At 46.7% G+C, this 19,964-nt stretch overlaps 1 protein-coding gene and 1 long non-coding RNA gene across 5 annotated transcripts; one reads left to right on the top strand and one right to left on the bottom strand.

Moving 5' to 3' along the window:
* Window positions 1–34: 34 nt before the first annotated feature.
* LOC119712091 lies at window positions 35–5,471 on the bottom strand. Of its 3 annotated transcripts, none has more exons than XR_005259791.1 (3): window positions 5,389–5,471; window positions 3,432–3,574; window positions 35–1,469 (listed from the first exon to the last, which is right to left on the bottom strand). It is a non-coding gene; the product is annotated as an uncharacterized LOC119712091 (long non-coding RNA). The 3 variants fall into 3 exon arrangements; XR_005259793.1 differs by having other exon boundaries at window positions 5,289–5,422; XR_005259792.1 differs by lacking the exon at window positions 5,389–5,471 and adding an exon at window positions 5,265–5,388.
* Window positions 5,152–18,365, top strand: LOC119712090 (tRNA N(3)-methylcytidine methyltransferase METTL2-like). Of its 2 annotated transcripts, XM_038162973.1 has the most exons (9): window positions 5,437–5,591; window positions 7,071–7,162; window positions 10,917–11,278; window positions 12,423–12,472; window positions 13,087–13,147; window positions 14,321–14,460; window positions 15,214–15,320; window positions 15,515–15,580; window positions 16,888–18,365. In XM_038162973.1, the coding sequence occupies exons 1-9, from the start codon at window positions 5,503–5,505 to the stop codon at window positions 17,037–17,039; spliced, it is 1,119 nt and encodes a 372-aa protein (XP_038018901.1). In that variant the 5' UTR covers window positions 5,437–5,502; the 3' UTR covers window positions 17,040–18,365. The 2 variants fall into 2 exon arrangements, with proteins under 2 accessions (XP_038018900.1, XP_038018901.1); XM_038162972.1 differs by lacking the exon at window positions 7,071–7,162 and having other exon boundaries at window positions 5,152–5,591.
* The last annotated feature ends 1,599 nt before the right edge of the window (window positions 18,366–19,964 follow it).

Here is a 19,964-nt window from a genome sequence, read left to right as displayed (position 1 = left end):
GCTGGTTTGAGATGAGATGGGTTGACAGATGGCAGAACCAGGGCAAACAGGGCTATGGGCCCCCCATGGGGTCCCTGCTCTGTTACTGGTTCCCTCCTTAGGGTCAATAACAAGTTGGGGAGCACAAGGTGGGCCAAAGCCCACTGCAGACTATGGTACTGGCAGCATCTCACTCCCATGCAAGAGGAGTGAACCCCAGCATGCAACATCCTGTTTGCTTGGGTCTCTGACACCCTACACACACCCTGTGCTACCGGGTGCTCCCAACCCACACTATATTCAGGCACCTTGGGCAGTGTTCAGTGTTCCCAGCTGTGCCAGGTTGGGGCTCAGTGGGTGATTCCAGCACCCAAGTGGAATCTGGGCTTGAGTGGAGTTAGGCCCAGCTTTGTTTGGCCCCAGGCTGAGCATTTTGTCTGCCGATGGGCTCAGGGAAAGGCAAAGGCAAGAGCAGAGCCCAGCTGCAACATGAAGAAGCAGGATGTGCTCCCCTCAGGCTGCCTGGGGCTGCTTCCACTGGAGAAACCCCAATGATTCCACATATGCTATTCAGGCAGGAGACTTCCATTTCCCATGGAGCTGTGGGATGAAGCAAGACCCCAATTTATCCCAGTTCACTGCCCTTGATGCCAGGGGGCATGGCTGTTTGCAGGATCAAGCCCATGACCACAAGGAGCAGCTGTTGGGAGTCAGGAGTGACTTTTCCCCCCAAAATCAAGGCAGTGTCGCTGTGCCGGCCGGAGTAGAGAAGGAGCAGCCGGAGGTCCCTCCTGAGGCAGGGCGTGGATTTTGTGGTTGCCCTCAGCTCCCTAGGAGAAGCCATTTGGGAGCGGTAGTATGTCTAACTCAGCTGGACGTCCCGATTCCGGGCTGCATGGAGGCTGTTGGAGCCGGGCGCCACTAGATGGTGGTGTCTGTACGTGTTCGGCCCAAGCTTTCCACCTTCTGGGCTTCTGAGTGATCATCTCCCACACTGGACAGGGACATTTGCCCCACGGAGGTTTCCAGGGAGTGGGGACACCCTGAAACCCATCCCACTGACAAAGCTCCTACAGCAACACTTAAGGCCAGAATTCTTTTTACTGCTACTTTAATTCCTGGAAGCACTGCAGTGAGTTTTCCTTAGACCCCATCAACTCCTTTTGTAAACTGTTTTCTGTTAATAAACCCCAAAAATAAGCAAAGCACTTCCAATACAGACAGAAGATGACAAAAGGTGCGTTTTGTCTGCTTCACAACCCAGAATGAGGTATTCTATGTGACTCAGCAATTTTCTGAAATGAAACACATCTCTGCATTCATTCTAGGGAAGCAGGTCAATGTTGGAGTGCTGAAGTCCCAACATTCTCAACGGATATCCATTTTCCAGAACACAGTCTCCAGAAGGTACTGAAGGACATGACTGTAGAGGGTGAGTACATTGGCACTTCAGGATAATTCAGGATCTGGAGCATCTGCTGGGCAGAAAACTTAAGATTTGGAGAAGAAGAGAAGAAAGCTGGAATTAAAAACAAAAAAGCCAAAATGCTGCACTTTCCTTGGCACAAAATCACAGAATAATTTAGGTTGTTGTATTTTGGGCTCCTCTTCCTCAAACATATTTGCTGAGAGAATTGGGATTGTTCAGCCTGGAGAAACAAAGCTTCGGAGTGACCTAATTGTGGTGCCTTGCAGTACCTGAAGAAGCTGACAGGAAGGATGGAGAGAGACTTCTTTACAAGGGCCTAGAGTCACAGGACAAGGGAGAATGGCTTCCCACTGTCAGAGGGCAGGGTTAGATGGGATATTGGGAAGAAATTCCTCGTTGTGAGAGTGGGGAGGCCCTGGCACAGGATGCCCAGAGCAGCTGTGGCTGCCCCATCCCTGGAAGGGTTCAAGTCCAGGTTGGGCAGGGTTTGGAGCAACCTGGTTGAGTGGAAGATGTCCCTGCCCATGGCAGTGGATGGAATGAGATGGTCTTTAAGATTTCTTCCAACCCCAACCATTCCATGACTCTATGATATCTCCCCACTGACTAACTCCACCTTCCCCCATAGTCCTGGGGACATGGCTGACATCCACAATGTCGATTCCAGCTATCCCCTCAGCCAGGGAGGAGCTGCAGGAAGCCCAGGACACACCACAGGAGGGGACTGGCATTCGCCTCCTTGCTCTCTGCTCCTACCTGGCCTCTCCTTCAGCAACCCAGCAACAGAAACACAGGGAGGCTGCTGGGTCTCTGAACTCTCTTTGGGTCACTCTGGTGTGGGATACACCATGCACTCAGCACAGCCTAAATTCTCTCTATTTCTGCACTCCCCTTCATCTTGGGTTGAATTTTTGCTTTGCATTATATGGCAGAGAGGCACAGTGTGAACTCGGTGTGTCTCAGCAGTGCCACCCCTCAGTGGGGCACAGGAGAAAGGGCTGTCTGTATGCTTGATGGAGCATTGAAGGAAGTGATGGGTTGAGTGGCCATGGAAAGGTAATTTCATCTTCCTTGGCCTCAGCATCCAACCCTGCTGGAAGGGAGGGAGGGAGTTTCACTGCATTATTGTGGCTACATTTCTTCAGATCCTGAGATGGAAGGAGTGGCAAAGGAGACACTATTATTACTAACAAACTCTTTTTGGCAAGTCTCTCTGTGCTGACTGCCAGCAGGCAGGGCAGTTTTCCAACACTTTCTTGTTACAAAGAGCACAGCCATTGTGGATAATCAGGGCTTTGACCTGGTCACAGAGGAGACTCACTTGACCCTAGAGCCATGGGAGGTGTCAAGTCTGGATTCTGTGGATGGAGTCTCTCCAGCTGCCCTTTTGCTGTCACTCCCAAAGCCTGAAATCTCCCTGGAGTGCTGGCAACACTCCCTGCTCCACTCAAACATTGCCTGGGCACTTCCCTGGGCACAAGGGTGACACCCAGGACCCAAACTCCATCCTGGGCTCCACAGCCAGCAGGGTTCACTTGACCAGCAGGGAAAGCTGGAAGCCTTAGGACAGAGGAAGGTAATGCTAGGTATCTACAGTCTTTTTCCTTGGAGGAAACCTAGAAATCTTTGGAAACCAACAGATTAGTTAAAAGCCTCCTGCATGCCTGTACTGGTGTCAGATGACAAGGATGTGATGTTACCATGAGGCAATTGATTCCCTTAATATATTGCAGTGGTTCCCGCCCACATGGAATAAACATGGAAGCAAGTCTCTGGTGGTGAGGGACTGATGGCTCCTCCAGCAGTAACATCATCCTCCCCTGTCTCAGCAGGGTCTAATACCTTATTTTTGTACCTCCAGGTGCCACAGAGGCATCATGCTACGATGGGGATTTCTGTCCCTGGATTTAGTCCAGACTCTGACTTTTTCCCTTTTCCCAGTTTGTTTCAGATGTTCCTGGCTACAACAGCAGAGGCCAAGCTCTTCCCTTACCAGATGGAACATAGAAAGAGTCAACCTTACCTTTTCTGGCTAATGATAAACGGCAGGGAATTGTCCTCCCTGTCAGATACCTAGCCAGCAATGTGAAAAATAGGGATGGATCCCCATGGAGTAACTTGCCCAGATCTTCTCAAGGCTGCTGGGATCTCTGCTCCCTTTGAGCTCTGTGAAAGCAGGACAAGGCTCAGTCACAGCTCTAACCACTCTCCTCCTCTTCAGCCCATAGGAAAAATTACTTGGGCAGCTACGATTACCAGAGGAATCCTCCACCTCAAAGTACTTGGGAAATGGGTGGAGTTGGCAACTCCACCCCAGGAGAATTGTTTCAGATTATCAGGTGAGTTGCCTCTGTGGGACAGAGAGGGAAGTGCCCCTCTCTGCTGGGGTATTTGTGCCTTATATAACAACACACAGAAAACACAGGGGCCCCAAGATGAGATTCCCAGAAAAGCTTTATATCTGGTTGCACACCCAGAAGCATCGGCATGGCTGCCATCTGATCTACAAAGGCACTGCTGGAAGTGCCACCATGGGCATGTCACACCCCTGTGCAGTTTAAACTCCCCAGGCACCAGGTCCCTCCAAAGCCACGGGTGCAGCAGCTGGTGCTGAGTGGGGCTGGGCTGTTTCACAAGCCAATGTCTCTCACTTTTGTCTTCTGGTTGCCACCCACAGGAGCTCAGGGAGGGCACCAGCCAGTCTGGATGGATGGAAACTCCCTCAAGTGTTGCAGAAAGAAGCCCCACAAAATTTGGAAAGTCACCCTGTGCCTCCCTTTGCACGCTATGAACAAAATTACAGAATCACAGAATGGTTTGTAGGGGACTTTAAAGCCCATCCAGTCCCACCCCTGCCATGGGCAGAGGCACCTCCACTCAACCAGGGTGCTCCAAGCCCCAGAGTCCAGCCTGGCCTTGGGCACTGCCAGGGATCCAGGGGCAGCCACAGCTGCTCTGGGCACCCTGTGCCAGGGCCTGCCCACCCTACCAGGGAAGAATTTCTTACAGTATCCCATCTAACCCTGCCCTCTGGCAGTGTTAAGCCACTTCCCCTAGTGCTGTCACTCCAGGCCCTTGTAAATAGTCTCCCTCCATCTTTTTTGGAGACTTCCCTCAGGTACTGGAAAGGGCCACAGTTAGGTCACCCCAGAGCTTCTCATCTCCAGGCTGAACAATCCCAACTCTCTTAGTCTTTCCTTATACAAGAGGTGTTGTGTTCTTCTGATCATCCTGGTGGCCTCCTCAACTTCTGTCCTTCCTCCTTCATCTTCCCTCCCTCTTCCCAGAAGGCCAAATAAATAATTATCTAAAGGGGTGCCAAGAACATGGAGCTGGACTCTCCTCAGAGGTGCTGAGCAATTGGACAAGAGGCAACAGGCACAAACCGATGCCCAGGAAGTTCCACCTGAACATGCAAAAGAACTTCATGGTTGTGCAGTCACCAAGCACTGGAAGAGATTGCCCAGATGTGTCCAGCTTTCATTGCTGGAGATACTCCAGGACTGTCTGGAGGCAGTCCTGGGCAATCCACTCAAATCCTTTGAATTTGAGCCCATTACGCCTTGTTGTAAGAGGACAAGGGGGAATGGGTTCAATTTGAAAGAGAAGGGTTAGCTGGGATATTGGGAAGAAACTACTCCCTGTGAGGCTGGGCAGGCCCTGGCACAGGGTGCCCAGAGCAGCTGGGGCTGCCCCTGGATCCCTGGCAGTGTCCAAGACCAGGTTGGACAGAACTTGGAGCAGCCTGGGACAGTGGAAGGTGTCCCTGCCATGGCAGGGGTGGCGCTGGGTGGTCTCCAAGGTCCCTTCCCACCCAAACCATTCTGGGATTCTGTGCCATGTACTCTGGAATTACCCTACTGGAGCAGGAAGGCTGGACCAGAGGAAGCCCTGTGGTCCCTTCCAGCCTGTCCCATTCCGGAATTCCCTGGCATGCGAGATAAACTCCACCAAAGACCTTTCCGGGCCCCTTCCCTCACATTTTCCGGCGGGAGCGGCTCGCGCGACCGCCCCTGTCACGTGACCGCCGCACCAGTCCTCCTTCGGGTCGGGCCGCGCGGCGCCGCTTCCGCTTCCGGCTCTGCCCGCCCGTCATGGCGGCGCCCAGCGAGGCCGGGGAGCGGCGGCCTTTCGGGAGGCGGCTCCTCACCGACCCCGCCCGGCTTTTCCAGCACAACGCCTGGTGCGTGAGGGCTGCCGCCGCTGCCCGCTCTAGACCCCCGTGAGCCTCCCGGGGTTCTGCTGCCCTGGGGTGCCGCCTCGCGCCCGGCGTTGGGGTGGGGGTGGCTGGGGCGAGCTCGCCGTCGCCTCTCCGATTTGCGGTGTCTGTGGCCAAACTCAGTGTAATGGGCTAGTCCCAACGTGCCCGCTCCGTCTCACGGGGCCCTGACAACGGTGACTGCCCTCTTCCCTGGGCGCGCCTCGAGAGACACCCTCCGGGCGGGTGGAGCGGGCTGAGGGAGCGGTGGGTGTAGGGCTGGCGGCCGGGCAGGCCACTGCCCTCTGTGGCCGGTGCTGGTCGGGAGTGCTGGTTCCCGGGGGTCCTGGGCACTTGGAGCTGCTCCCTGTGGGGTTCTGAGCCTTGGGGACTGATCCTCTGGGGGCTCCTGAACCTTTGGGATTGATCCCCAGGGTGTCCTGAATCTTCAGGACTGATCGACAGGGAGTTCTGAGCCATTCTCAACCCCTCCTGAAGCAGTAGCATTCCTCAGGCTCCTGTGGTTGTAGCAATTGTTTTATTGCTGTGGTTAATAAAGGTAAATTACCTGCTGTCAGAAATCCATAACCTGTCATTCATTCAGTAAGGTTGTGCCATGTGTGTGCTTGGAACAGGAGCTCTTTTTTTTGATACGGGAGTTGTTTTACATCAGTTAAACATCCACATTCTCTAATTTGCTGGGAACTGAAGGTACTTTGCATTTTTGTGGTAAATAGATCCATTTTTGGTCTCTGGCTGCTGTACCGTGTTAAGAATCAGGTGTATTTAATTTATAGTTAAGTAATATTTTTATGTGTCAGCCTGTCATTCTTTCTGAGACTATTCAATACAAAAGGTATGTTACAAAAGCATATCTTTAGTTTTCCTGTTGAAATTCTTAGTAATCTGTTTTTTTACAGACTTAATATTTAAGCCTTTGTTTTGTGAGTTAAAATCAGAAGACTGATTCCTTTTGAGACAAGAACTGCTTCTTGAGCCTTGTATTCTGCTTTTCATTGACTTGTTTTAATGAAGAAAGGCCAAGTGAATCACTTTAATGACTGCATAGCTGTGTGTGTTCATTGAAGTTATTAATAACTCTTAATGCTTTAAAGCTTCATGTAATTTTCTCATCATTTGAGTTCATTTAACAGTTACCTTCCAAATAACCCAACTGCCTTTTTTTTTGTTTTAACTTGAGAAAGACGATGTAGTTTTGTGCTGAGTGCCCTCGTGGTTTTAACAAGGATCTGTTCCCTTTAAATTTGACTGGGCATCCAAAATGGGACAGATTTAGGATCCCTTCTGTTTGCAATTCCATGAGTTCCTTCAGGACTAGGCTGTTGTGCTGGTGCTGGGCTGGAAGTGGGGATCACATCTGCACCCCTGTCCATTTGGAGGGCTCTCCAGACCTTTTTCTTTCCTACCATGCTTAGCTCTAGTTCATCTTATTTTTCACAACAGGGATAATGTGGAATGGTCAGAAGAGCAGGAAGCCAGTGCCAGGAGTAAAGTTCAAGAAAACAGCTCACAACTATTGCCACAAGATAAACAAGGTACTTTTGGAGAGTGTCCTCATGCGAGTCGGCTTTGTGCCAGGAATGGAACAGTCTGGCCAGAGCCACATCAGAACATCATCAGTTCCTCCCTTTCCCCTCTCCCAGTCACTCAGAAGGCATTAACAGGTGTGATAATGGGAAATTGAGGAGGAAGAATCTTTCTGTTCTTAATATGACTCTTCCACCTTCACTAGAGACTCCTGCTGGTTGGGAGGAGTCAGATTGTGTTGAGCTTCTCTGTCACGTTGCGTATGTTAAATACTTGTTAGTGTTCGTGGTCAACAAACCTCTTGGAGTGTAGAGTTGTTGTCTCTGCTTACTTTTGCTCTTTAAGGCTTAACTGCTAGTAGTCAATCTCTTTTTTGCTGACTTGCTGTGGAGTGAGCCCTGATCCAAGCTGATTTCGTTTTTAAAGGGTCTGAGAAAGTAGTGTCCATATCTGTCTCTTCAAAGCGAACAAACTGCAAAAGAACAATTTAATCAGAGAAAGAAAAAATATTTTATCTTGATGGTTTATCCTCAGATAAACAGCAAAGGGATTCCAGAGTTTTTATTTTGTGTGGTTTAAAGGTTACTTATCAATCCAAAATGCAGAGCTTACTTGTCTCTAAATCAAGCTCAAGGTGCTCTGGTCTTTGGTTAAGTCATGGTTGAAGCCATTCGGAGATGATTAATAATGCATTTTCTCCACACCTGGTAGAGATCATCCAGTCCCTCAAATGTTGGTGAAATGGTTCTTTGGTGTGATAAGAAACTTGTCTGATGATGATCTTGTTATACCCTGCTGAGCTCTAGGGTGTATCTGCTCCTTTTGTTCAAATTAAATCGAGTGCATCACCCGTAAGATGACTACTGGAACTATTGAGACACTTCCATATAGCTTCCAGTTGTGTTCACAATAGCAAATTTAATTACACCAAAGAGTAACCCTCCTAATTTCTTGGACTCCTAGAGGTATCCAGCAGTTTTCCATTGTGATGCCCATTGTGTTGAGCTCATTTTAAAATCTGGTTAGCATTAAAGGGTGCTGTCTGTCATGCTTTGAGAACCTATATACAACTAGGAAATTGTGGAGCAATTTGCTGTTGGAGCCGTTTGTCAGAGCTCCATGATGTATTTCCCAGACTGAACAATGGAGGCCAGTCAAATGTTGATGGTTGCTATTCACTGGGAAGCATGAGGAGACAATGGGATGGCTGGAAAGCAGGGAAAGCAGCCCAGGCAAATGTGCCTGAAGGGTCTGGTAGTTTGAGAATCAGGATGTCCAAGGAGGAGTACAAAGGCAGAATATTGGTCATTGTGGCTGTATTATTCTGTGGACTACTTGGGTATATCAGGATTTGTTCTGAAGAAGGAGGGAAGCTCTGTGGGTATGTGGAAGATGTGTCTCCTGGCTGGGAAAAGAAAGAGAAAGAAATTCAAGTTTCTTGATTTCCTTTTGAGGCTCCATAATTAGCCCCCTTGCAATTCAGGAGGTCCCTGCTTCTCTTCTGGTCTTTTTGAACAGTTACTTTTGTTTGATCTTCTTTTGCAGAGTTAAGGGGCGAGTATGGGCTTGGCTTTGGGGGTGTGCTTACAGGGGTGAGCAGGAAGTCAGGAGTCCTTATCAGGAAAGTCTCTGGAGGAATCTGGCTTGCACACCGGTGGCACTGTGAGCTAATACCCCCAAAAGGGCCTGAAACAAGTATGATGTGAACTTTTCTGGCAGGAAGCCTTCCTGAAAAATTAACATGGCATATTTTCGCTTAAATCTGTTTCTTGTATGATCTTTGTCAGCTGGCCCTTGATTTTTTGTATTTATATTGTTACTGATCCTTTATTCGGGGCTTTGAAAACAGCAGGCTCCAAGGTAAATGAGCTTTAAATAAAGCTTCCCCACATGTGGTTTGGAGTATGACAGCTCTTCAATAGCATCCAACAGAATTTCACACTAATGTAACAAAAGAAGAGTACAATGTCTTCACCAGTGTAATGTGACAAAAATATGGGCAATCCAAAATGGCTGGGCTGGAATTTTGTTCCAGTATCTCAGGTAAGCATTCCACAGCAGTCAGGCTGTCATGGGATTGTTGGAGATGAGCAGGAATCAGGATCTGTATTTTTGTTAGGTGAAAGAGCATTTCAGCCTCAGAAGCCTTGCATATTCCTGCTAGTTACATGGGAGAAAGACAGTTCAGGGCAGAGTGTGCCAGGGTTTGGATCAGTAGCGCTTCTTCCAGCACCAGCAGTCATTGACTTCTTCCATGCAAATAGTGAACTGACCTGGCCCTGCTCACTGTGACCTACAGTGAGACCTGGCACAAACTTACTGCTTGTGTCTTATACCAGACATTAAAGTTTCCTTCGGCTTGGTGTTTAAGAACCAGGCTTCTTAAAAGGAGAAAATCCTTGTAGTTGAGGTAAAGAGATTATTTTTTTATATAGCTCTTTGTGCTGCAGGGATAGATCCTACTAAAAATAGACGTATGACTGATTAGTGCTTCTTTGTTAAAGCCATTTTTGTCTATATTTGACTGAGGCTACGTATTTTTCCAGGCGTTCTGGGTTCACTTTACCATCTCACTTTGAAACAGTTTTATGTTCTTCAGGAAGACAAATAAACAGCAGTTCAGCTAATAATGCCCTCCAATAAGTTTTATTTAGTAATGCACTTGTTGCCATCCAAAGACAGTGGAGGAGTTGTTATTGGCATGCAATAACATTGGGATTTCTGGCCATGGATATTAATGTCTAGGTGATTTCTAGCATAGAATGCTATAATTAGGCGTTAATTCCCAGGACAGAGAACTCATCACATTGATGAAGTCATAGAAAGTCGCTTGGATTTGTAGCTTCCCATGGAAGAAATAGTTCCCCCAGATTGTACTTGATCTGAAATCTGTGAAAGTGTGTGGAAATAAGTTTGCAGGTGACTCAAATTTCACTTGATCATGGCTTTGTAAGAGCTATTCCAGCTCCCTGTAATTCTCCTCTTGCTCTTGGAATGAACCATTTGATGTGAAAGTGCTGCAGCTCAAATTAATTCTGTTCATCTTTAGCCTGTCCACCTTAGCTCTCCACTGGTACTTTAACGCAGTGGTCACTGTTGATTCCCCTCTTTTGTTTTAGTTCATAAAGGTGTGATGCTCTGACACACACAGAACTACGGAAAGCAAAGTTATCTGGACTGGACTCCAGCAAAATGTGGAAAACATGCTGTCCTGTTCCCTGCAGGATTGCATAAATTCTAACTGAGCTTCCTGCCAGGCCTGGAGAGTTGACTCATTTTTTGGTTTCTCCACCTGAAAATAAGAGTAGTGTGTCGGACAGGAGCTTTCAGCTCCAGGCAGCTCTCAGAAAATTCCTTAGGAGTTGTGCTTTACACTTAATGTCACCAGGCTCCAAATTAATTGTTTCAGTGAGCTGAACAAGTCAGTGTTAGAGATAGAAGTAAAACCTGGATTTCTTTAATCCAGTCTCCTTCAAAGAGACTTTTTCTTTTTCTTGCCAGCTTCCTTTAAATCCTACCAGGAGACAGAGTTTCCTCTTCTCTCTTTTCCCTTTTTAAGTCCTAACAAAGTAATTGTGAGGACATAGGCTGAGTGTTTGTGTGGGATTGCAAATTTAAATAAAGATGATTTTCAGTCAATAATGTCATTTATTACAGGAGGTTGGTGCATAGATACGTGCAGTAATCCCTCACTCTCTGAACTGATTAAACCCTGAGACCTTCTGATTTGATTCCTGGTGATGTTTTTGCTTGTGTTCACAGAGGAATATGAGGTGAATGCTAAGAAATACTGGGATGACTTCTATAAAATCCACGAAAATGGCTTCTTCAAGGACAGGCACTGGCTGTTCACTGAATTTCCAGAGCTGGCACCTCACAGGAACTCAAGCCAAAATGGAGATTCTGTGCATGGATTTAGTGACACAGAAGAATCCAAAAAGGAAGGGCTAGGAAGCTGTGAGAATGGCCATTGCCCATTGGAAACCAGGACAGAGAGTCAGTTAAACCTGATAAAAAGCCCACCTGGAGGCCACACGGAGGAGTTGGCTGCACAGAAGGACAGTAAGCTGAGTCAGCGTGATGGGCATTACCCAGGATCAGCTGCATCTTACCGTATATTAGAGGTAAGAGCTGTAAATCAAAGTCACACATCAAAGCCTCCCTGTGTCAGTGTGACTGAGACATAAAAATGTGTGTCACTGCCAAACAGCAAGGGAGTGGATGATTGTCTTCAGTCAGTAAAATGCAAAAGCTGGAGGGTGATTTAGAACTGAACTAAATCTGTTTGGATTCTTTTGGTTCAGACTCTGAATTAGCAGACCACAAGAACCAGAAGAAGTTTACAAGTTTAAAGGCCAAACTCTTGCTATCAGATGTTCAAACAAGCATTTAAAAGTCATCTTTTGAAGAAGCTTGGGTTTGTTCCTTAGGGCCCCTGTGATAACCGGGAATCCCAAACTGATACAGGCTTTGTCCCAGAGAAGTTTGTGGCAATTACAAGTATTGGACAGCTGACAGCTGGTTATGACCTTTTGCTCTGTCGCCTCTAGTTGTTCACTGTAGATATTGCTGGATTTGTTTAATACTTAGTACTATATGAGAGTCCTGCCCTTCCAGGGAGAGTTAGTATGAACTGTCCTGAGTTTTTAATTTAATTTGACACTTTTAAGATTTCCTCAGACTATGGTGTTTTCAATGCGTGTTTCCTATCTCACCTGAGCACTTTAACTAACATCTGTCACTGCAAACCCTCTGTGGTGTTTTCTGCTCAGTCTGTTTCAATTTTACTGATTCTTTAAACATTCAGAGGCAAATTCCATAAGCCCAGTTGTCTGAGCCCTCATCTCTTCAAATGGGAACAAGCAGAAGGAGTAATTAGAGTGAAGCAAACTTAACTTCTTCATTGCTCTTATTTTCTGTGGAAGTGAATGTAACTCATCCGTGGCCTTTGCCAGTGCTTCAGTGACTCTTACTGGTTGTTATGCTTGGGATTCCAGCAAAAACAGCTTTCAAAAGAGTAACAATTTATAGCTTGTTATTAAGATTTTGACAAGAGCTTGCTTAGTGGTTTCCCACACATGTAATCCTGTTCCTCAGACCTTAACACACTCGGATCTTGCATGGACACTTAAGAATGGTCACTGCCATTCTCAGCTTTACTCATGCGTAGCTCTTCGTTACATGGCTGTAGAGAGATGATTGAAAATTATCTGCATGTACCTGCTGAAGGAATTATTTTCACTGTATACATCTGCTCTGTTTATGCAGGTTGGCTGTGGGGCTGGGAATACAGTCTTCCCAATTTTACAAACCAACAAGTAAGTAGAGACAAGACAAGAGGAAATGGCTTCCCACGGCCAGAGGGCAGAGAAAAATGGGATATTGGGAGGGAATTGTTCCCTGTGAGGGTGGGGATGCCCTGGCATGGGTCGCCCAGAAAAGCTATGGCTGCCGCGTTCCTAGAAGTGTCCAAGGCCAGATTGGACAGGGCTTGGAGCACCTTGGTCGAGTGGAAGGTGTCCCTACCCATGGCAGGGGTGGGACTAGATGATCTTTAACGTTCCTCCGAACCCAAACCATTCTGGAATTCTGTGAAGTAATTCTCAGTAGGCTTTTACCTGCATGAGATAACCAGCCTCTGAAAAATAATTGGAAAAATGTTCCATGACAAGCTCAGAGAAAAGCCAAATGCTAATGGTATCTCTGCCATCTGCAGCTTCAGGTTATTGTGTTTTGAGCTTGGAAGCCCTCAGTGTTTGATCCAAAATAAAAAGGAAGCAGTCAGTTCCTTATGAAAATAATGGGCATAAAGGAGCGATGGAATCCACCAGATTTTGCACAAAAACTAAAGCCCAGGATTTCTGGGCTTTGTGCATTTGAAACACTCCTTAATTCCTCAGTATAAATGATGAGTTTCTTTGATTTATTGCAGTGACCCAGGCTTGTTCATTTATTGCTGTGATTTTTCTACTGCAGCTGTGGATCTTGTCCAGGTAATCTCAATGGTGACTTATGAAAATGTGGGAAGTATCTGGGGCCAATTGCCCGTTAACACAAATCTATACCAGCTGCCAGTGACTCTCTGGCTGTGCTGGCAGCTTTCTGGTTTTAGCCAGCCCTGGTGCTGACCCTTGCACTGGGAAATCTGGAAAATGAGCCATCAAAGACTGTAGAAATTAGGGAAGTAAAAGTTCTCAAAAGGTCACATTGGCAGCAAACAAGTCAGACAGATTTTCTTCCCCTGTGGTTGGCAGTACTTTTCTCAATACAGTGTTCTTTTAGCTGAGTAACTTGAAAACAAACTCAAACCTTGAAAACATTCAGGCTATTTTTTAACAGGAACTGAAGCTGGTTCTGGTGTGTGTGTGTGTCACTGTCACTACAGTTCTAGGAGCATAGTCTGATTGCTTCTGCACAAGCAGCTGAGAAGGGATCATGTTTGTGGTGCAAGAGATTGGGGTTTAGTCAAAGGCAAATACCACTGATAAATTTCCAGTCAAGGGAGTACTGAGAATATATGAAGTATCAAATGCAGTCAGTCACTTCCTGAGATGAGAGGGGAGCACAGCCCCACAGTCAGCATCCATTTCATCCTCTGGATGTGACACAAGCACTGTTTGTAGAGGCTTCTGCAATCTGTAGCAGCAACTTTAGAAAAATATGCAAATTCTAAAAGACGTCTAAATCTGACTTTTAAGACTGTAACTTTAAGCAACCAAGTTTGATTTTTGGGGTATAGGGAATATCTGCTTGTAGATGAAATGAATATTGATTTCAATGATGCAGAGAGGTGCCTTAACGCTCTTACTTCTGTAAAGGTTTCCAATTTATCAGTATAAATCTCTCATTTCTTACCACTGTTAGTGGAAATTCTGACCTTAAAATTGTGATAAACCCTGGATCCAGTTTTGCAGGTTTTTTTTCAGTGCTGATTGATTGTAACAAGACCAAAGCTCTTTGTAAATCTCCTGTGTGTAAATGTTTTTCACATTTCACAACTGTTCCTTGCCTGACCAAGGAACATACCTGACACAGAAGTCCAGTGAACACCTCTTGATAATGTGAAAGTTAAATACTCTATATAATGCTAATAATCCATATAGTCCAGCTAATACTGAGATCAGGGTCTGCTACTAATGTTCTTAATTTCTCTCCCTCAAATACAGAACAATGCAGAATATGATTCTTCTCGCTGCTTTGCGTTTGTCCATGACCTGTGCAATGACCAAAGTCCTTTCCCAATGCCAGAGGAGAGTCTTGACATTGTTATTCTTATCTTTGTCCTCTCAGCAATTCTCCCAGAGAAGTAAGTTTTAATAGTTCCTTCTGATTGCAGAAGATAATTCTTCTACGACTGGCGTTCTTTAATAATCTCCTATCAAGGAAAATTAAAGTTGCTTCTGTTTGTGGGCCAGTTTTCCACAAAGCCTCAGAAAACGAAATTTGAAGGTATCTGCTGTTGTAACCAATTCTGACAGAGGACAGGGTGATTTTAAGTGGCTGCAAGTGATCATTGCTGGGGTCACTGTTCTGAGCCTTAGCCACACTGAGCACTCACTTTGGAAAGTATTCTGCTGGATTTTCAGGCTCAGAAGGTAGATTAATTTCTAACATGGGAGGCGGCAAGAAGGAAGGGTTCAGGTTCAGAAAAAAGGTAAGGGAAGTGCTGTAGTCTTAGTGCGGTAGTTGTTACAACCGACACTAGTCTCTTTTTTTGTTCCTTTTAGTTTTACTTCACAATACTTCTCTTCAAGTTCCCTTACTACTTGTTTTGCATAAACCAAGTAGAGATCCTTTTGTAATCAGTAAGAGAGAGCAGTTAATCCCTGCTGTGGCAGGATGTTATCCTTGTAGGAAAAAAAAGCAAAATCGGGCAATGTCAAAAAATAGAGGCCAAATAAAATGAACCCACCTGACTCTGGGAGAGCTCAGAATGCTGCTGGCTTTGGGTAGCTCTTTACATGAAGTTGAAACATATCGAACTCAATTCCATCTTTTTGGAAGGAAACAAACATGGTTTTGCAGCTTGTTGAGCACTCCTGGTTTGTTCTTCTCTCAGGATGCAGTGCATTGTGACCAGACTGAGTCGCCTTCTGAAACCAGGGGGAATGATCTTGTTGCGAGATTACGGCCGTTATGATCTCGCCCAACTTCGGTTTAAGAAAGGTATTTCCTTTCCCCTGGGAATTCTTTCCCCGTCACTAGTAGATTCTTCTTCTCTGGAGCTGTGTCTGCCCTGTTTGGAGGCAGCTCATTAATTCCACAAAGCACAGTGTGTGCTGGAGAAGGGCCTGTTGTTGGATGGCAGTTGATGATTTTTAAGTGATCACTGGTAACTGTTGATATCTGTCTTCTCTTAGGTCAATGTCTGTCTGATAACTTCTATGTGAGAGGTGATGGCACCAGAGTCTACTTCTTCACACAAGGTAGGAGGCCAGAAATATGCCTCTGACCATCAAAAAACATCCCTCTGACTCTCTTCACCACTTCTTGTCCCTGTGCCCTCCAGATTGGCCACTAGATCTTTTCAGCCTCTTTCTTGGAGCACTGTGAAATGTTAAGCATCTTCCAATTAAACAGTGACCTGGGCTTGTCAGCTTCTGGTGCAAGAATGGCATGGTCAATTTACTTAGTGGAAAATCCTTTAAGAGGAAGACTGGTGTGTTTGCTACCCTGAGAGGGGTGGGATTGGAGGAGCTCTCCTTGTATATTGGCTGCAGATGATGGAGAGATGGATACCACTTAGCAGACCTTTCCTTAATTTTTCTGCTCTCCTATAAGGAAATCAGAAGGGTGTGGTTCACAATGGAGCTGAGGCAGCCCCTCCAGTTCTGCTGCTTGGTGTTAGCAGCAATTGTTATTGTCCCAGTTTATCACCAGCTGCACCTCCAGTCCCTCCACTACAGGCCCCTGTGCACAGTCAGTTCTAGAGCAGTGGCACAACTGAACTGTTCCCGACTGCCCGAGTCTTGTTTGGCACAACAAAATTAATGTTTAATGCATGTTTGGCAAACACCTCACAGTGGAAAGCATCTGATAAAGAAGCACAAGCTGAGACCTGTCAGACTTTTCCTACAGAAACTCCAGACAAGCCACGTGCTCTGGGAGTAAGCTCTGCTGCACAGCGGGACTGGGGCACTGTGAGAGTTACTTGTTTGGTCAGGATTGCCTGTCAGTAGAATTATTGAAGCCTCAAGGGCTCTTATTGCTTTAATTGGGCCCCAACAGGGTGTGGGGTTGAGGGATTTTTTTTTTTTCCAAATTTAACCTTAATGAATCCCATTCCCCTCCAGCCTAGGCAGCACAGATCTAACTGCCACTATTTAAAAGCATAGGTCTGATCCTGGTTTTTGCTCTTGTGGACTCTGAAATTCCTCTGGGCAGGGGGGAAGGAATGGCTCTGTCCCAGCTTGCCAGAAGATGCTCCTTAATTGCTTACTACAAGCAGTACACTTATTTGAAACTGCTGCTGTTTCCTTTGTCAAGTCTTTAGTTCTAGATGTACTCCAAATAATTCTTTCCCTCTTTGCTAGAAGGAAAACTTGAAAAACTGTGATGTTAAACTCCCCTAGTAAAGTAGTTAAGTCTTGTTTGATCATTTCCCTGCCAGGGTGAGACTATGGATTTCCTCTGGCCCATCTTTCAGCTTAGCTTAGCCTTTACTGATACCTATGTACAGGTATCAGTTAAAGAAAAGCTATGGTCTACTCAGTTTCCTTCTCTTTGCTTCCAGATGAATTAGATCATCTGTTCACCACAGCTGGGCTGGAAAAAATTCAGAATCTGGTTGATCGGCGATTGCAAGTGAACCGTGGGAAACAGATGACGATGTATCGGGTGTGGATCCAGTGCAAGTACTGCAAACCCACCACCCTTCAGCCATGAGGCATGTGGACTTTGGGCTGGAGCCTCTTCATCTCCTCCTGGTGACATGTGTGTGATGCCATTCTGCACACCCAGGACCTCAGTGCCTTGTACCATGTCTGGCATCACTTCAAGTGAGTTTTGCTAAGGACGAATGCCCTGAGAGTAGAGCAAGCATTTTAGATGTCACAGAATCACAGAATATACTGAGTTGGGAAGGACCTGTGAAGATCAAGTCCAACTCCTGACCCGGCACAAGACACCCCAGCAATCCCACCCTGTGCCTGAAAGCGTTGTCCAAACACTTCTTGAGTTCTGGAAGCCTTGGGGCTGTGACCCATTCCCTGAGGAACCTGTTCAGTGCCCAACCACCCTTTGTGGGAAGAACCTTTTCCTGATGTCCAGCCTAACCCTCCCTGGACACAGCTGTAGCCATTTTCTCAAGTCCTATCTCTGGTCAGGAGAGTGAAGAGATTGGTTCCTGCCCCTCTGCTGTCCCTCAGGAAGATGTTGAAGATCTCGGTGAGGTCTGACCTCAGTCTTCTCTTCTCCAGCTGAACAGACCAAGTGCCCTCCGCCAGTCCCCATATGGCTTCCCCTCAAGACCCTTCACCATTCTCATGGCCCTTCTCTGGATGGTCTCTAGTGGTTTAATGTCTTTTTTTATATTATGGTGCCCAAAACTGCCCCCAGCACTTGAGGTGGGGCTGCCCCAAAGCAGAGCAGGACAATCCCCTGCCTGACCAGGAATGCTTTACCTTATGCCCCAGGATACAGATGTCCTTCCTGGCTGCCAGGGCACTGCTCACTCATGTTCAACTTGCCATGGACCAGGACTCCTGAGTCCCTTCCTGCAGCTGCTCTCAGCCTCATTCCCCAGTCCATCCACACATCCAGGCTTGCCCCTTCCCACATGCAGAATCCAGCACTTTCCCGTGTTGAACTTCCCATGATTGGTGATTGCCCATTTCTCTGATTTTTAAAGGTTTCTCTGGAGACCCTCTCTGCCCCTGAGAGACTCGACACCTCCTCCCAGTTCAGTGCAGACAGCAAACTTCCTTAGTATTCCTTCAACTCCTGCATCCAGGTCATTAATGTGGATGTTGAAGAGCACAGGCTTGAGAAGGGTGCCCTTTAAATGTCATGCTACTGGTCTGCGTTTTAAATATTACTTATGGTTTTAACCTAAGAGGTGGTCGTGGTGTCTTACAGCAGCTGAGCAAGTTGAGTAGCTACTTGCTCATACTCTGGATTTCCACATGAAACAGGAGAGCTCTGACCTTATCTCTGTCTTGTGTACTCTTGTCTTGGCAACAAACATACAAAGGATAAAACTGCTCTTCTCTGCAACTGCTCACTGATATGAATGCCTTGGCCAGCTTATCTCGTGCAGCTATTTCCTAGTCATTCAGGTGTGTGCCAATCCATGAGTTAAAATAGATTGATCTGAGGGCAGGAACTGAGACTATGTGAGTCTCTCTGAACCAGCTTTCCCTGGATGATTCAAGGTGTGGAGATAACCTGTGGAGAAAGCAAATGATCCTGCTCTGCCCTCACTGTCCGCAAGGATGTCCTCCCAGGGAACCAGCAAACAATAGTTCAGATGCTATAAATTACTCTCAGGCAGGGTTCAGGTTTTCAAAAGTTTGCTGCTGATGCCAATTTTAGGGCACCTTCAGAGTGCAGCAGATCAGAAGCAGCTAACAGGACCATGGTTTATAAATAATTACCTGCTTTTCCTACTGGCTGCAGCTCCCAGGTCACAAACTCCCCTGCCATGGTGATGTGCTAAACCAAAACACGAGACAATTTCTTTAATCTGAAATCTCCATGAGGTTTAATTTTTGCACTCTTGTTTAATTTCTTAAGAGGAAGCCAACACTGTGGCTTTCAGAAGGTCTGTCTCTGACAGCAAATACCTTTTATCTCAGCTTGTTTTCTTCTGTTATTTTTAGGGTGTGGTACGACAGGTATGAGAATAAGTTTCATGCTTTTCAGTGTTGGTTTGATTCCTGTAAATCATGCTTGCAAAACTGTAGCAATGGAGAAAAAAGTGTCATGGACCCCCTTATGCATCCAAAAGAGATTGCTTGATTGTAGAAATCGCCCCTTTTTATATCTTTAATCTCCACCTGACATAACTGAAACCAAACCGAGGCCTAACAGAGCTTAACAGAAAGAGGCCACCCATTGGCTGGCTCAGCTGCAGTGCTGCTGTCCACACATCCTATCACCCAATCAGCTTCCCACTCACACTGTCCATGCATCCTATCACCCAATCAGCTTCCCGCTCATACACTGTCCACACATCCTATCACCCAATCAGCTTCCCGCTCACACTGTCAATGCATCCTATCACCCAATCAGCTTCCTGCTCACACTGTCCATGCATCCTATCACCCAATCAGCTTCCCGCTCACACTGTCAATGCATCCTATCACCCAATCAGCTTCCTGCTCACACTGTCCATGCATCCTATCACCCAATCAGCTTCCTGCTCATACACTGTCCATGCATCCTATCACCCAATCAGCTTCCCGCTCACACTGTCCATGCATCCTATCACCCAATCAGCTTCCTGCTCATACACTGTCCATGCATCCTATCACCCAATCAGCTTCCCATTCACACTGTCCATGCATCCTATCACCCAATCAGCTTCCTGCTCATACACTGTCCATGCATCCTATCACCCAATCAGCTTCCTGCTCATACACTGTCCATGCATCCTATCACCCAATCAGCTTCCTGCTCATACACTGTCCATGCATCCTATCACCCAATCAGCTTCCTGCTCATGCGCTTCTCGCTGTCCACGCATTCCCCCAGCCAATCCCAGCCTCACTTCCAGCTGTCACTCAGCTGACTCCTCACTCAGAACTGCCTCTCACCCTCAATGGACTTCCAGCCATCCAGCCTGCAGCTGTGCCTTTCCCACAGGGCCTT

The sequence above is a fragment of the Motacilla alba genome, chromosome 27, assembly GCF_015832195.1.
Source record: "Motacilla alba alba isolate MOTALB_02 chromosome 27, Motacilla_alba_V1.0_pri, whole genome shotgun sequence".
Lineage (NCBI taxonomy): Eukaryota > Metazoa > Chordata > Aves > Passeriformes > Motacillidae > Motacilla > Motacilla alba.
Note: the sequence above shows the minus strand (reverse complement) of the source record. Positions and strands in the feature narration are given on the sequence as shown.